The sequence below is a fragment of the Dromiciops gliroides genome, chromosome 4, assembly GCF_019393635.1.
Source record: "Dromiciops gliroides isolate mDroGli1 chromosome 4, mDroGli1.pri, whole genome shotgun sequence".
NCBI classification, from domain to species: Eukaryota; Metazoa; Chordata; class Mammalia; order Microbiotheria; family Microbiotheriidae; genus Dromiciops; species Dromiciops gliroides.
This window is the reverse complement of record NC_057864.1, coordinates 63636209-63655082: the sequence shown is the minus strand read 5'-3', so window position 1 is coordinate 63655082 and position 18874 is coordinate 63636209. Positions and strand designations below refer to the sequence as shown.

The 18874-nt window shown below is 36.7% G+C and overlaps 1 protein-coding gene across 8 annotated transcripts in view; it reads right to left on the bottom strand.

Annotated features, from left to right (window-relative positions):
* The window catches only part of DNM3 (dynamin 3), a 592171-nt gene that overhangs the window by 488455 nt on the left and 84842 nt on the right, over window positions 1-18874 (bottom strand). For all 8 annotated transcript variants that reach the window (XR_006356236.1, XM_044000106.1, XM_044000101.1 and 5 more), the window contains exon 2: window positions 10810-10883. Coding sequence is in view for 7 of the 8 variants with exons in the window: in XM_044000106.1 (XP_043856041.1) it covers window positions 10810-10883 (74 nt within the window). In the remaining variant the exon portion in view is untranslated. The remainder of the gene's footprint in view (window positions 1-10809; window positions 10884-18874) is intronic.

The window sequence follows — 18874 nt, the reverse complement described above, 5'->3', positions numbered from 1 at the left end:
CATTAAAACCCCACTTAATATTCAACAGGATGCATCATATTGTGAAGATTAAAACAAATTTGGCAGATGTCTCTTTTGATTTTCTCATCAAAATGCATACAATTAAAATAAAGTCATTTGCAGAGCACTCAGCAAATTCAAAAGATTAAACCCACTACAGATGAAAACTGGGAGACATGCTGATATATCTGATAACCTCAGTTGTCCCAGAGAAGCTATACAAATTTGAGATGCCTAAATTTCCCCTCTAGCCTAGTCAAGGTTCTCAGCCTAGATTATTTCAACAGACTACTCTCAATATGTATATAGACATATTGCTTTAACACTAAGTAGAATTTTACGATTTAGGTGAGGAGTGGGTGTGTATTGCATAAATACATACATACATACGTATACATATATATGCTACCCCCATTCATGCATCCTATGTTCTAGCTGAACTCACCTTACATCCCAGAGCACATACCTCCTCATGCATAGTGGCCCCCCTTCCCAGAGCTGTACTCTTGCACTACTTGTGCCCTCTCCTTGTTTCTTCATCTTGGTTTCTTAGAATCTTTAGCTAAGGCTCAACTCAGGCACCATTTCCTACATGAAGCTTCTTCTGATTCCAACATCTATGCATTATCCCCTCAAATCGCCTGTTTTATCTGCTTTAATCTATGTTCTGTATATACTTCAGTAAGTACATGTTGTTTCTCCTACAGACTGTAATCCTCTTGAGTTCAGGGATGATTTCAGTTTTGTCTATATCCCTAGTGCCTAGTTTCTGCTTAATAAACATTTAATGGTGTGGCTTTTTTCCTGATCATAACACCTTCCAATTAACAAGGCATACAAAGTTCTAAAATGTTTGCTGGGGTGTCCAGAACCACAGATGAATTTGAAACATATATAGGCTATAGGACCGCAAGGGGCAGGAGGCAGGGAAAAGCTAAGTGGTTTTGTCTCTTAAAATCTTAGGGAAAGAAAAGAAAAATATGTTGAAAAGTCAATTATTCTGTTGGCTAAAATTAGACTCTCCTCATAAAAGGAGAGTATTCTGTTGTTGTTTTAAATAAAGAACAGGAGAAAGACCGTTGGAAGTAGCCTCATTTTTTCAGTAACTGGTCAATATGCCTATTTATTCCACCCCACCCTCTTAAACAAAAATAATAATAATAATATAATTGAGGAAGTGTCAGAGTACTACATTATGCTGCAGAATGCTTAGAAGTCTTGAATACTGGGAAGTGGAATGGATTCCATAATTCAGTTTCAGTTTAAAACCCCTTGACCTTAATACTTCCTCTACCTAAATCCTATTGTTAGAGCAAACACCCAACAGTCACTAAGTATTTTAGTCAAAGCTCCATTTTGGAATTTAGCTCCTTCCTGAAACTTGTCTATTTGAGGAAGTTTGTGAACAGGGACCCTAAGAGAACTGACTGGCTGTTTTTAGTGGCACTACTTCTTTCAACTGGAGTTTTATCAGAGCTAAACAGCCTTAAGATGCTGCTGCATTTCCTTTTTCAAAGTGATCGTATCAGTGAAATACTAAAATAGGGACTGCGATTCAGTGTGGTAAATGTTCATTCCCTTAGTTGTTCTTGGAAAGACCCCACAGTCCATTATACTGGACTCTCAGGAGCCATAAATATCAGGGCTTAATTTAGTGATGTTATAAATACCATGGACTTTACTTCCAATTGTCTTTAAAGTATCTCGGTCTTATTAATCTCTCCTTTACAAGTTAAAATTAGACAGTGGAACTGTTTATACTTTTTGAAATCTTTAATGAAATAATAAAGTTGCTGCTCAGTTTCCCTATCTGTAATATTGGAGACTTTTTTTTTTTACCCTGCTTACCTAACCAAGATGTTCTGAGGGTAGAGAATATGGAACTTACTTTTTGGGTCTGGACATATTATACATAGGCTGGGTCGGTTGGCTAACAAATACATACATATAATATTTATATTACATGTACATATACGAGAGAGAGAGAGAATGAACCAAAAACCTTGGTGCAATTTTAAGCTTATGTGTATATCCATGTATATGTATATATGTGTGTGTGCACATACACAATGTTCCTTTTAAGTCTTAAGAGCTTACACTTTAATAGCTTAAAACTACAGTAAAATTTTTAGCACATCCTGTGTATCAGCGCAGCTAGGTAACACTGGACTTGGAGTTGGAGGACATGAGTTCAAATCTGGCCTCAGATACTTGCTAGCTGTGTGACTCGTCAAGTCACTTATCCTCTGTCTCCCAGCTTCTCATCTATAAAAATAGGCATCATACCTACCTCTCAGAGTTTGCTTGAAATTGCTAATCAAAAGATCATTTTTAAAAGTTACCTCTGATATCATCTCTCAATTGTTGACCTAGCAGGGAGCATGATTTCTAAGTTACAGTCTCAGTAATGCTTCTGAAAGAATTTTGTTGAGCAGTAAATACCAACATGATACCCAATGTTGATCAGGAAAGACTTTTTTCATGCAATGATATTAAATACAGCTGAGCCTCAATTTGACTCTTCACTGGGTAACCTAATGCATTTATACAATCTACCATAAAGGAAATATAAAATAAAATTTAAGTACTGTACATAGTCTTTTACTGAATTTCAACAAGTTCATATAAATAAAGGTATATATGGATTTTATGAAGCATTTTAAAGAAATATCCAAGGTTTCTACTTTCTTCACATTATTGTACATTTGAAACTTTCTGAACCATCCCAGAAAATGTTAGATTTACACCCAGAGAAGAGTGGAAGCAGGTAATATCCCTTAAGAACAATTAATTGTCTTGGAATCTTCACTTCTTGGACTGAGATCAACTTACTGTAGTTTAAGACTATAATTAAAACAGGTTTTAAGGTTGCCCTTTTTGATTTGGAACAACAGAAAGGAAATTCATTTGTTCAAACAAACTGAAGTTAAGTTTATCTCCAAGAATAAGAGAAGGCAACTCAAATGGGGAGAGAGTGTTCATTTTAAATGACTGACTCTGAGCAGATCAACCATCTCCTTGTCTTATCTTTCACTTTATGAGTTTCTCTTTGAATAACAAGCAGTAGGTAAGGGATCTGCAAACTACACCACCACATCTCAAAAACTTCAATTTTTGAATACCCTTCTTTGCTTGACAAAATGTAGTTCTACAATAAGAAGTTAGAGGCTTCGTTTTTCTAATAAATCATAAAGACTAAAAATATACACCATTAACCCTGTCTAAATTTGACTATAGTCTCTTAATATGGAGCCTAGGCAAGAGTTTGAATGAAAATCAACATCAATCTTTTTAAGGGTGTCTACAATAGATACTTCAAGTCAAGTGGTTTTCCAGTCACTTTCTAAGTATAAATTGATTTGAAGGAACAATAATGCTATTCACCTCTTAAACCACAACTGTGTGTGTGTGTGTGTATGATAGTATGTTTTTCCTATTCTAAGAAGAATTTTACCAATGTCATATTGTATATATGTATGTATATTCTACTCTTAGCAACTTTTCACTAACCTTAACTCCTTTAAAATTTCATTATCTTTAAAATGGGGTTAATGTCTAAGTAATTTATGAGCTAAATACATGAATGCAAATTTCAAAAGAAACTTACATTTAAGCAGATCTTCTCTTGAAGCTTACATGCCTACTGTATTTTCAAGAAAATCCCCTACATCTTCCCTTATCTGTAGTCCGTCCCTTCTGGTTTTCTCATGTTGAGGTACTTAACATGCACTTGATCAGGTCAGACAATGCCAAATTTGTATACTTTGAAATTCTTTCACATAGTTAATAACTCATAAAAGGGAGGTCAAGGTTCAAATCCTGACTCTTCACCTTTCGAAGGTGTATGGTCTTAGGCTACTTACTTTACCACTCTGGGTCTGTTCCCCATTTGGAAAATGGACTTGAACAATGTCTTCCCCCTTCTAGTGATAAATCCAGTGATGGCGATGGGGGTTGGGAGAGGGATGGAGGGTCAAAAAATAATGATATTTAACAATAAGTGCCCACAGAATGCAGAAGGTTCTACTGGTTCCTGAGGGAAGGGTCAGCGCTCTTATGCACTTCACTGAACAGTTAAAGGATAGAATAATGTAGGAACTATTCCGTAGAGTTTATCGGGAAGTTCAAACAAAATAAGGGATGTGCTATACAAATGTTAGCATTAGTAGCGAAAGTATAAAATGAGAAAGAATCAAGGGAAAGCTTTAGGGTGATAATATTTCCAATGGTGGGTAGGAATTTGACAGGTAAAGAGGATAAGTATAGTACTTTTAAAGTATGGGAAACAGGTGTAGCAAAGGTTACAGAGGCAAAAAAAAAAAAAAGAGTCATGGATTAAAGAACAATAATTAGTCCCGTTTGAGATACAAGGAGGGAAATAGTATATAAGAGAGGAGTAGTGACATTGAGCTAGATGATGAAAGACTGAGTAGAGTCTTGAATGTCAGGCATAGGGAGTTCAAACTTTATTGCAGAAACAACAGGTAATATCAATGGGTTTTGAGCAGATTACATACTTACTACATGTGCCAAATAAATAATCTAGTTTCCAAAGAGTATTCCCTTTCTGCTGTAATTTACCTTGTTCATTTTTTATTCTGGTAGTACAATTTTCTTCTATTTTTCTGATCATATTATTTTATGGTTTATCAATTACATTAATCTTTTTTAAAGCACTGAATTTTATCAGTTCTATTGTCTCTTACTTCAAAAGTTTCTCCACTTCTTTAATTTTTAAAGATTTCTTCTTTTATACCTGTTTTATCTTCATTAATTTGTTTATTTTTGAGTGTTTTTTAACTGTATGTTTACTTCTAAGACAGGCAGTACCCAGGACTGTAGGAGAGACATAGAACCAGAGATGGGAAAACCTGGCCTTATGAATGGTGAGTGATAACAGGGTCTGAGACTAGGACCACAGCTTCACAATTCAAGACACAATCTCAGTCCTAAAACATATCACCACATTTAGCTGTTATTGTCTTCTTCATTAATAGATATTTGTAAGAATGAAGCACAGGAGAAAAAAAGAAAGATGTCATAAGGTTTACAAATACAATAGCATAGAAATGAGAGAGAAGAGGGAGCAAAATTCGGTATTTGAGAAGTTCTATCTTCATGAGAGACAGAATTAAGAAAAGAAAGGAGATATTCAATGACTGGGAGAATATCATTCAGAATAAACTAGAAGGTGAGAGTAAAATGGAGAAGGGCAAAGTAAAGGAATTGCTCCTGGAAAAGAGAATTGCAATATAATTTTATGCAAATTTAAGATGTTCGAGGAGAGGAGGAAAGATTCTGTGGTCTATGGAGTTTATGGAATATTAGTAGACCATAAGATATAATATGAAGAAGTCAAAGAAATTATAAAATGTTTCTCCCTACAGGAACTGATGCTGAGAAACAAGAAAAACAGTACACATAATTGTGCTCCAGGTACCCTTTCTGGCCACCTACATTACATATCCACAGTTTTTCTTATCTTCATCCTTTGAGCAATTTGGAACTGTGTCCAAAGGTCTATGGGACTGCGCATACTCTTTGACCCAGCAATACCACTGCTAGGTCTGTATCTCAAAGGGATCATTAAAAAGGGAAAAGGACCCACATGTACAAAAATATTTATAGCATCTCTCTTTGTGGTGGCAAGGAATTGGACATTAAGGGGATGCCCATCAATTGGAGAGTGGCTAAACTAGTTGTGGCATATGAATGTAATGGAATATTATTGTTCTATAAAGAAATGATGAGCAGGCAGATTTCAGAAAGACTTATGTGGACTTATATGCATCCTTCCATTGCTCTCTAGGCTTCTCTAACTTCCTATTAAAAATTTTGAACTGGATTGAAATAGACATCTTAAATTCAACATTTAGTCATTAACCTTCCCCCAAAAGATCTTCCTTCTTCCTAAAGCTTTCCTAAAACTGTCAAGGGGACTGCCATCTTTCTCATCACCCAGTTTCATAACTTGGGTGTCATTCTTAGTTCTCCCCTTTCTATCATTCCTCATATGTACTCTGTTGCCAAGTCCTACAATTTTTATCATAATATATCTCCTATACACCCCATTATTTCCTTAGAACACCCTGCAACCATGCTAGTGGAGAGCCTCATAACTTTATGCTTTAGATTATTACAATACCCTTCCATTTGGTCTCCCTGACTCAAGTCTCTCCAACTCCAATCCTTGATTTCCCATTCAGCTGTCAACTTCATCTTACTAAAGTACAGATCTGACCAATTTAATAAACTCCAATTACTATGTATTCCCACCCACCAAGACCAAAGATAAAGCCCTTTCTCACCTGGCCTCTGCCTACCTTTTCAGTCTTCTTACCCCTTACTCCCCTCCACACCCCCAGTAACCCAGCCTCCCTGGACATTTTCCTAGTCATGAAACTATAACCCTATTCCAGGCATCATCACTTCCTAATCCCCTGCCTAGAATTCTCTCTTCTCATCTTCACCTCCAGTTTCCTTCGAGTCACAGTTAAAGTCCCACCTTCTATAAGACCTTTTCCCAATATTTTTTTTAATTTAGGGCCTTCCCTGTAAGAGCACCCCCAATTTATCCCCCAATTTGTATGTCTTGTTTGTAAATGGTCATTTGCATGTTGTCTCCCTTATTAGGTTGAGAGCTTCTGGAGAGCAGAGACTGTTTTTTGTTTTTCTTTTGAAGGAGTTGTATTTGTGGCACTTAGTGTGGTACTTGGTACATAGTAGGTACTTAAATCCTAGCTGACTCACTTATATAAGAACTGCAACAATATAAATGGAAAATGCAGTAAAGGGGAAATAAATGCTGACTGTTTCTGTCAATGTCATAGCTATTAGCTCCTATTTGACCATCTCTGAGCTGTGTCACCTTGAGACAATAACCACTTCCTCTCTCTTTGGGGGAGTTGGTATTAAGTACACAATACCAGCTAGGAGAATCTAATCATTCGAAGTTTTCCAAAGTGATCCCCAACACAGCCCTTTTCAAAACTGTTATCCTTTCTTCTTACTTTGGGATCATCTTGCAAGGTTGCTAGAGTATTGTCTTTCTCCTGCTGGTATATACCTCCCACTTCTCCTTTTGTGATATACCTGCAATGTTCCAACCTCACTTTTATAACACCTCAAGGGCAGGAGACAAATCAAAAGTTTCTTACCCACTACTCCTCCTGAGTCTTTACCAGTCTTTTCCTGGGACATATTTCTCTCAGACTCTCTTCTTCCTGATCAAGACTTTCTGTATTATCTACAATCCTGACTTATTCATGTAAGAATGATATTTTCGGGGCGGCTAGGTGGCGCAGCGGATAAAGCACCGGCCCTGGATTCAGGAGTACCTGAGTTCAAATCTGGCCTCAGACACTTGACACTTACTAGCTGTGTGACCCTGGGCAAGTCACTTAACCCCCGTTGCCCCGCAAAAAAACAAACAACAACAACAAAAAAGAATGATATTTTCTCCCTGAAATGTCAATTCACTTCTTCCTACATTCTATTTGATTGTCCCTCTTATATTTTTGTTTCTCTGATTCTCCAGCCCCTTAATTCTTTATTCTCAATGTTTCTCAGAAGTGAAAGGTGGGGTGTGATTTTTTTTGTTTGCTTTTTTAAAGAAAATCAAACAAAAATTCTTCCCCAGCCTACATTCCTGGCTTTGTTTAGTCCTAATCATATAAGAACAACATATTTCATTTCTTATTCTTTCACTATTATCTGAAACTTTTTTACCTACTTCTGTTTAAACACTTTCCATAATGAATGTGCTGCTTAACTCTGGGCTCTGAGGAAAGGATGACTTGAATTTTTCCTTTTGGCTAAATATCCAATTATTTACTCTGATTCTTTTGTTTTGTATGAGAGAGAGATAGATGATAGATAGATAGATAGATAGATAGATAGATAGATAGATAGATAGATAGATAGATAGATAGATAGATTTTTATATGTGTATATATTGATATATACTGAGATATACATATATATATATATTTATGAGGTGGTAACCAATTTTCTTTGCTTTTTGGGACAACATATTATAATTTTTCCTTTAGTTTCTTAAAACCAAGGAGTAACCTTATGTGATTCTTATTGTCCCTCCTTAAAATATGAGCTTTTTACAAACCTTGTTGCCTACACAATTTGTTTTTTAACATTAACATGATCATTCTGAAGTCTGACTGATGTTTCTTGATGATTTGAACCCAAGATTCCTTTCTCATACCAGTCTTCCCTTGCTTCTCTGAAGTTTTTATATTGTTTCTTATGGCACAGTAATGTCTCTTCACAATCATTTACCACAATTTGTTTGTAATTTCCAAATAGACGGGCATCTATTTCTATTTCAGTTCTGTGCTATCACAGAAGTGATGCTTTGAAGATTTTTGTATATATGGGAACTTTCACTTTTTGTTATTTACCCGCTTGGGATAAATACTGAGGATTAATTTTTAAACTCAACATCGATGTATTGTCATATTATTAATACAAATTAAGTCAATCTGTATTTTCAGTAACCTAAAATAATTGATATTCAAAATGATGACCCTGAGGCACCATTAGATTCCAAAATACTTAAGGATCAAACATTAAATTGCTTTCTGAATAGTTTTATTTTTAATGGGGTTTTTTTTGGATTCTAAGTCCCTGAAAACTGGTGCATTGCAAACTCATAGAATTGTAGAATTACACATTTAGAAAGAACTCAGAGGTCAAACAATATCCCCTAATAAGCAGTCACTGAATGGACTCATTCCATTTTGAACAACTCTAATTGTTAGGAATTTTCTCTTTATTCTGAGCTACTCTTTCTGTCCCTGTAGCTTCTGCCTATTGTTCCTAGTTCTTCCCTCTGCCCCAGAGGGGCCACACTCATTTCTCTCCCACACAAAATGGCTAGGGAGATCAATAGATGCCATAATAATAAGGGAAGTACATATCTGTCAGGATTACTATGCTGGTCAATCAGAGGAATTATACTGACACCATACACCTGGATTTCAGCAAAGAATTTGATGGTATCTTTTAGATAATATCAATAGATTTGGGCCAGATGATAATGGACTTAAGTGAATTCAGAAATAACTGAATGATTGCTATATTACCAATACCATAGAGTCATTATTATTACATCATAAACCTAGAGAGATGGAGCAGATAGGTGGTGCAGTGGACAGTGTGCTGGACCTGGAATCAGGAAGATGAATCTTCCTGAGTTCAAATCTGGCCTCAGACACTTCCTAGCTATGTGACCCTGGTCAAGTCATTTAACCCTATTTGCCTCAGTTTGCTCATCTATAAAATGAGATGGAGAAGAAAATAGCAAACAACTCCAATACCTTTGCCAAGAAAATCCTACATATTGTCACAAAGTCAGACACAAGTAACAACAGAACAACGACAAAAACCTAGAGAGAAGACTTTAACAGAATTCCCCAGGAATCTATGCTGTTCAATAATATTATCAATGCTTTGAACAAAGGTATAGATGACATGCTTTCAAATTTGTAGGTGACACAAAAGTGCGAAGATTGTGTTGGACAACAAAATAGGGATCCAAAATTACATCAAGAGCTGGATAAAAGGGCCAAATCCATTTAATATGACGTTTAAATGCAAAGTCACAGAACCCCAGAGTGCCAGATTCAGAAGAGTCCTTAGAGTCCTTCACACTTAGTACACTTGAAGAAGAACACACTCTGCATCACAACTGACAAGGGGACCTGCAGGCTCACCCAAGAGGCCCCTGAGGCAACTATACTCTACTTCTAGATTCTCTCACTGGTGGGAAAATTATTCCTCATCTCAAGCCCAAATTTGTTACATGGTAACTTCATCCATCATTCCTAGTTCTGCCTTCTGGGGCCAAGAAAACAAGCAGAAAACTGCCTAATAAAGACATTCTCTCCATTTTACAATTTTCTCAATTTCCTCATTAATCCTTTTATCATTCCTTTCATCAATAAAGCTCCAGACTTAGTAAGGTCAGAGTTCTAATTCTGCCTCAGATATTCCCTAGCTATGAGACCCTCCACAAGTCACTTAACCACTCTCTACCTCAATTTAGTCACCTGTATAATAGGGGATAATAATAGCACCTACCTTATAGGGTTGTGGTAAGGATTAAATCAGTTAACATATGTAAAGCACGTTATAAATGCTGGCTATCATCATTATTATCTGAGTCTCCTACTCCCAAATCCACACATTTAAACATATCATTCCCTATACCAGGAGTGTCCTCCAATACTTCATATTCCAACTCCTTGACTGAATGGACAACATCATACCCTAATTTACCATAGCCTCTCACAAAATGGGCACAAATATTAAATTTACTTTTTCCTGAGCTAGATTCTTGCTCTTATAATATCTCTTGATTTGCTGTAGAATTCTTTTTTTAATCAATATTGCATAGACTATAAATTTATCCTTCAGAATGATAAGGACTCAAAACCATTTCATTGATTTGCATTCAATTCAATTCAACAACACTTCAAGCTACTACATCCAAGAAACTGTGCCAGACAGAGAGAATGTAAGCCAAGAAGAGAATAGTTCCTACCTTCCAATAGGTGACAGAGCTAAGCAAACAAAAACACAGGATCAAAAATCCCTATCTGTGAGGGATTTCAAATGCCAAGGCCATCTAAGGAGGAAGAAGGCATTAACTAGGGCAATAAATCAAGAGTTTCCAGAGGAGGTGGCAGTTAAGCAGAGTCATCAAGCAACTTAAGAATTCGATGAGTTGGGAAACAATTGGTACAATGTTCAAAGTAATGTATTGAGAATTGGAAAGGTATTTATCATTACCTGCTTTTGAAGTGACAAGCTGTAGAACAAGGGGTCGTCTTGTTACGATGCCTGACCCTCGAGGAAGAAAGTCCCTAAAAAAAATTTTTTTAAAAGTTAGGGCATTAAAGTAATTATGATCACTTAAAACTTAGATATCAATATCTCTAGCAACAGAATTCTTATCCTTTTCCCTCCTGTACCACATAGAACTGAAAGGCAGATAGGATGGTGCAGTGCAGAGAAGACTAGTATAAGAGTCAGAAAGACCTGTGTTCTATTCCTGCCCCAGGAAAGTCTAAGATTCTAAACCACAGAGAAGGCACCCATCTGCTTTGACAAAGGAAGGTGTTCCCAGCAAGAACTCTACACCAATGTAGTCACAGGTCTGGTCAAAAAGAGAAACCACAGATCCCATCTAAGAAAAACTTCTAGGTCTCCTCTGTTCAAAGTGATCAGAATTCTGCAGGGTCATTTACTTCTATGGTCACAACAGCTAAACTCAAATAGCAGTTGCTTCTGTTTAACTAAAATCCTCAGGGAATGGGATGTTCTGGTTAATTGATGATGATAGTGATAGCCCATAGTACTTAACAAAATGCATAACTGATTTTCACAGACTTCAAAAACAAAATGCACGACACAGATGTCAGTATTTTACAAATGCCTCAGAGTCATGACTCTGAACATAAATTAACATTGCAAAGCAACATAGATGTCACTAGCATAAGAAATTGGGCTTAATCTGGCTTGTCCTGCTCTGAAAGCTGCTTTTTCCAAATAAAAAAATAAACCCATGACACTGAGATGAGTGTTTGTCATTCTATATTAAAAAAAAAATAACAAAAAGCATAGTCCAAAGGGATGGAGGAATCTAACTTGAGTTTTCAGTTTTCTACATCCTAGATAAGTGGAAATTTGCTATCAGAGTTAGTATTTGTTGAATAGCATTATGTAATCCACATGACAGCTAGACTGTAAAAATATTATACAATTATGTCTGCAGTGCAGCATAAATCACTTATGATTCTGAAATGAAAATTAGAAATTCAAGGCGTACCTATGGCACAATATTCAACACACTGAGTAGATTATGTACTTGAGTTTTCAATAGAGATGTTTAAAATCAGGTAACTCCATTCAAAGGGGATTTTACCTAAAGTAACTATCTATTTGTGGGGCTTGAGAAAATCAGCACAAAAATCAAGTTAAAACAATACCATCTAGAAAACTAATGCAGTAGTGTTCAAATTGGGAGGCGGAGTGCAATACAATCCATTAGAGGGGGCAAAAAAAGTACTAGAATTGAGGAAAGGAGTAGAACAGTTTAGAGGACTTGCAGCCAATACCTGCCTTTGTTATTCTCCTTCTTCCTTCCTGTGCCTAACACCAGCTGCCCCAGAAAGTCAGTCACATGCAGTCCTCTCCAGGCAGACTGGTAGACAAGTTATAATTTCTTTTTGTTTAATTTTGTTTCTTTTATTCTGAACTTAAGAAATAAAACAAGCATTTCCATAACATAGAATGGGGGGGAAAGATGATTGTACATGAAACTGCAAATCTATTATGTTAAACTTGCTAGTCCTTTTAAATATATAATGGATGGGGCAGCTAGGTGGCGCAGTGGATAGAGCACCGGCCCTGGAGTCAGGAGTACCTGAGTTCAAATCCGGCCTCAGACACTTAACACACACTTACTAGCTGTGTGACCCTGGGCAAGTCACTTAACCCCAATTGCCTCACACACACACACACACACACACACACACACACACACACACAATATATATATATATAAAATGGATGTCATATAGCTTTTTTTCTTTTTTCTTCCCTACCCAACCCCACCCTAGAAAGGTTACCATCAGGCACAAATATGTATATACATATATGTATTTTTACACAAATACATATATGTATACATATTAACATATGTAAAACCATTCTATATATCTATTTATCAGTTCTTTCTCTGGAAGCAGAGTCTTCCTTCATATGTCCTTTGTAGTTAATTTGGATATTTATAATAGTCAAAATGATATATTCACTCAAGTTATTCTTAAAACAATACTGTTGTTACTGTATATAATGTTCTCTTGGTTCTGCTCATTTCGCTCTTCATTATTTTGTGCAAGTCTATTGGGACACATCCACTCTTGATGGAACCGTGAACTGATCCAGTCATTTTGTAGAGCAATCTGGAATTATGCCCAAAGAGTTATTAAAGTGACCCAGCAATACCGCTACTAGGTCTGTTTCCCAAGATGATTGGCAAAAATGGAAAAGAATCTATATGTTCTCAAATATTTATAGCTGCTTTTTTGTGATGGCAAAGAACTGGAAATTGCAGGAATGTCCTTCAGTTGGGGAATGCCTGAACAAGTGATATGTATATATAATTGTTTTGGAACACTACTATGCTATAAGAGATGATGAGCTCAATGAGCTCAGACTATCATTTCCCAACCAGATGCTATCCCCACCACTGTCCATTTCCTTCCCACCACCACATTAACAGCATACACCTCTTAAGTTCTGTAGCCCAGCTCTACACAGCTTGACACTTTGCAGAATCAAGCTCTAACAGACTCAGGCAGGCCTTGCTTTATGGACAGCCTTAACCTCAAGAAATGATTCATGGTATATATGTGCTCTAAAACCTGGGACAAAACCAATGTATACCATGAGTAATCTAAGGGCAGGAGGGTCCTCCAAAAGACCCAGCAATTAGGCTGGCCCAAGATAAAAATTTACCTTCCTGAGACTATGAACTCCTTGCTGCCCATAGGGGCTCTTCTTTCTCCACCCCAAGAGAAAAAATGGATCTCATGCAGGGCCTAAGCAGGCAGAGCAGTGGCAAGAGCAGAATGACCAACCAGACAGTATATCAGCAAATTAGGCAAACCTAAGGAAATCAGAGTCTACCCAAGCATCCTGCTATCTGCCCTGTTGAAGATGATTTCTCCCACATGACAAAGCCAACCTCTAAACCTGACATCTGTTCTCCAAAGACCACCCTCCCACTCCCTGACATCAGGGAAGACAGACATTTTTTTAACATTATGCACAGAGACAGGAATATTGTTTGATGAAGAACTGTGAATGACTTAACTATTCTCAAAAATACAATGATCCAAGACAAGCCCAAAGGACTAATTATGAAACATACTATCCACCTCCAAAGAAAGAACTGATATTGATTGAACACAGACTGAAGCCTGCTATTTTTCACTTCTTTTCATCTTTTCTTTTATTTGTTTTCTTATACAAAAATTACTAATATGGTAATGTTTTTACATAATTGCACATCTATAACCCACATCTCATTGCTTACAACCTCACAGAGGGAAGAGGGATAAAATTTGGAATTCAGAAGATCGACATTTACCAGAAAAATTTAATAAAATAATCTGAATAATTGGTGGATGAGTGTCATGATCTATTGGATATATTTATACATGATAGTGAGGAGCCTTTTCAGCTTTGACAGCCATTAAAATCAAGTATTAAGATAAAATGAATGGAAAACGAAATCTTTGAATCACATACAGGGATTATAGTGGTAAACCAATATCTTAAGAAATAATGAAGTATATTAAATCACATTGCCCTCATTAAAAATATCCAAAAAATTGGGGGAGAGCTAAAAGATTTTGACACCATTAATAAGTAACTTTTAAATATATTTCTTGGGGGCAGCTAGGTGGCGCAATGGATAGAGCACTGGCCCTGGATTCAGGAGTACCTGAGTTCAAATCCGGCCTCAGACACTTAACACTTACTAGCTGTGTGACCCTGGGCAAGTCACTTAACCCCAATTGCCTCACTAAAAAAAAAAAATTAAATATATTTCTTATTTATTTTACCTCATCCTTTTTAATTTCCATTTTTGTGTCAAAAATAGTAGCATGCCCATATGCTAGTATTATAAATCAATAAAGACATATTGGATATACATTCATAAGAATTATTCACTGATCAGGGTACATGATAAAAAAAACAGTTCATAGAGCACTCAACTAAAAGAGTATAGGTTCCTAAAAGTGGACTTGGAAGGGACTTTTGAGCTCATTCCTCATTTTGCAGATGAGGCAACCAAGACCCAGAGCAGTCAAGTACCTTCACCTGAGATCACACAGGTAGAAAGTACCAGTTACAGGTCTTCTGTCTTGAAATCCAGAGGTCTTTCTAACATTACACACTGCTTCATAAAAGCCACATGGGATCTCAGGCTACACTAAGGGCCATCATGCTCATGATGAGTTAATAGTTCCATCATATTCTGTCCTGGTAAGACAAGAGGTGGAGTATCACATTCAGTTCTGTGGGCCATATTTTAGGAAGGGCAGTAGTGAGCTGGAGGGCACACAAAGGTGTAGACCAGGATAACAAACAGGCCTGAAATCACACCCTGAGAAGATCTGTTGAAGGAAATACATATAAATGTATTGGAGAAGATAAGACTTAGAAGGAGGAAGATATCTGTCATGTGGGAAAGGGATGACATGACTCCAAGGGGTGTGTAATCAACCAATAGGAAGATGGAGCACATCTTCCCTCCACAATAGCTAATATGAAGCTTGTATCCAGCACAACCAAACCTACTCTTTTCTTTTCTTTTGTTTTGTTTTTTAGTGAGGCAGTTGGGGTTAAGTGACTTGCCCAGGGTCACACAGCTAGTAAGTGTTAAGTGTCTGAGGCTGGATTTGAACTCAGGTACTCCTGACTCCAGGGCCGGTGCTCTATCCACTCAAACCTACTCTTAATCCATCAATTTCCAACATTACCCTGCTCTGTTTCCTTCTACTGTATAAACTCAATCTCCCCTTCACACCTCTAGCTTTCTGTTCCAGGCATTGACCCCTCAGGAAAACTATAACCTAATACCATCCAGGCACCTAGAGAATGAACCGAGCAAGTTCAATTAAGAAAGTCTTTGTCCCAGGGGCAGCTAGGTGGAGCAGTGGATAGAGCACCAGCCCTGGATTCAGGAGGACCTGAGTTCAAATCCAGCTTCAGACACTTAACACTTACTAGCTGTGTGACCCTGGGCAAGTTACTTAACCCCAATTGCCAAAATAAAAAAAATTTTAAAAATTAAAAAAAAAGAAAGTCTTTGCCCCTCCCCATCCCAAACATATTCATCCCCTGACACCTAGGTCAACTGCAGGCTGCAATAATGCCCTCCTCATTGGCCTCCCTGCCTCAAGTTTCTCCCCACTGAAATCTGGTCTCCACACACCTGCCAAAGTGGTTTCTGTCAAGCACAGGTCTGAGCATATAACTCCCTACTTAGTACACTCCTGTTCTAATCGATCTGGAATCAAATGTAAACTCCTCTGCTTGGCATTTAAGGATAATCACATCCTGATGACAGCCTATTTTTAATCTTTTTGCTGTACCTCACATTCATTAAAAAAAAAATCACAACTAAAATATATAAAGTGAAGAGGACATTAAGTCATGATGGCATCCATTCACTAGAACCACATAGAGAAGAATGGATTTAGAATGAAAATTTTCTACTAAAAAACAAAATCAGAGACAATTAACCTTTTTTTCTGGGGTTGGGGGAGGCACTGTGTATGGTGAATATCTGGTGCATGTGGATAGAATGCTGGCATGGAGTCAGGAAGACTCATATTTGTGAGTTCAAATCTGGCCTCAGATACTTACTTGCTGTGTGACCCTAGGCAGATCATTTAACCCTGTTTGCCTCCATTTCCTCACCTGTAAAATGAGTTGTAGAATAGCAAACCACTCCATTATCTTTGCAAAGAAAACCCTAAATGGGTTCTCAAAGAGTTGGACATGACTGAAAAGCAACTGAACAACAGTGGTGAATCTACACACAAAGAAATATGATTCCTCTATAAAAGCTTTATGGTTACCAAATGTTGTTACCTATTACCTAGTTTTTATATCTTACCTAATTGTTATATCTTTCAATTAAAAATATTTTTAAAAGAAAATTCATCTACTTGATTAACTACATTAAGGAAATTAACTGAAAAACAATTATTAACAAACAACTGCTATTTCAAAGTAAACTTCATCCCCCATAGACATACATAAGAATATTTTTTAAATAATGAAGCATATTTGATCTCATTGCTCTCACTAATATCAAAAGGATAATTTGTACTATCATTAACATTTTAAAAGGGTATTCCATCTTAATGTCATCTTTTTAATGTCTATTTTTATGTCAACCTATGTAATAAATTTCATGTATATATTGTAAGGTATATCATACACCAATATAGTAGTATATATAATCAATAAATGTGCATATATTAGTGTTATTGCTCAGAACATTTTACTGATAGAGGTGAGCAATCAAAAGAGTTTGAAGATGATTATTCTAGGTTCTTAAAGAGCCTTAACTGCCTTTAAATGGTCTTCTTAGATCTAGAGTTTCTCCCTTTCAAGCTGTGCTACACAATCTTGACAAATTAATCTTCCTGGAGTATAATAATCCTTTCTTCCAAAACCATCAATGGCTTCCCACTGCCTACCAAATGAACTACAAATGCTTTTACTTTACAAGACTTTTTATGTTCGGGTCCAAATTTTGGCTCTTTGTAGTCTTATCTCACCCTGCAGTTACACACTAGCCTGTTCATTGCTCCTAGAACACAGACAACTACACTATCCTACCTTCATGCCTTTACTATTCTATCCACGTACAGTACCTTAGCTTCCCATCTCTTCCTATAAAAATCCCACATCCTTCAGGGTCCAGAAAGGATGGACTTTGGAGTGAATGCAAGATAAACAATGTAAGAAAACATGGTAGAGCTAGAGTTGAAGTATATGTGGAAAGTGAAGGAAAAAAGATGACTCTAAAATTATAAATCTAGAGAAGAAAAATTATGAACTCAGTTTTTAAATCTTCATTTGCCAATGAGATACCCATAAAGAATTACGTGGATCTAATATTTTAAAATAGATCAGTGTCAATAATTAAAGTGTTCTCTTTTTAAAGAAGTTCTTAGGTACTTGCAACATTTATTATGCTTAGACCCATTTCTGCTTGATGCCTATAGTTGTTTGTGCATTTGAATGTGTAAGAGCAGTCCACTTTCAACATAATCAAAACAAGTCAGATGTCAACCATTTTAACCTGTAGAGAGTTGTCAATGCAACATAATCATAACTGCTCCTCATTTCGTTTCTATACTTTTATGGATTCAGGAAAACTTTGTATTATAAGCGATAGAGTCAAGATATCTCCAATTCCTCCCTATCTGGCACTTCAACCTAATCATCTTTTCTCACACACACACACACACACACACACACACACACACACAGAAATAGCATGCTAACATTCAGAGATATCCCCAAACCTTATACCCAATGATCCTTGCATATAAATGGCACCCCAAAGGGTACTTGTGAATTGAAGACATGGTCATAATAATTTCCCTACTGGCTCTTCCCTTTTAATATGTTAGCTGTTATTTCAACATCCTTGCAGGATGCACTTGACTCATACACATTCAACACTGGAGCATTAAAATCGAATCCTTACTTTAAAATGTAATGATATATTTTCATGTCTTTATGAAAGTATTCTCTCTTAATGAGCAGAATATTATCTCATTTGGTAGAGGTGATAAGCGCTGATCTCTTCTTTGGTCTGATCTTAAGTTGAAATTGCCAAATGTACCCATACAGGAGCCAAGGTTGCATAAGAAATGAGGTCTTCTTACTTGCTTCATTGAACAGCCCTCACTACATAAGGGTCTAGGTTAAGCACTGTTGAATATTAAAATATAGCTTTTGCATCTTCCTGTCTCCTACAAACAGAATCAATAAACAAATCATAAAAATAATATTTTATAATATCTCCTACCAAAACCACATCAGACAACATATCTCCTACAAGACAAACCAGATCAGATCAGACAGAAAAAACATCAATTTCATATTTTGTCCCAAGAAAAATGATATAACACATGATCATGTGTGGAGTCTCCCCTCCCAAGATGGAAGCCCGAGGACTCCCCCTTTCTGAGGGTATATGAGGTTTTCTTTGCTCACTGGTTACCAGGTGATGTCAGTTTTATTAGCATGATAC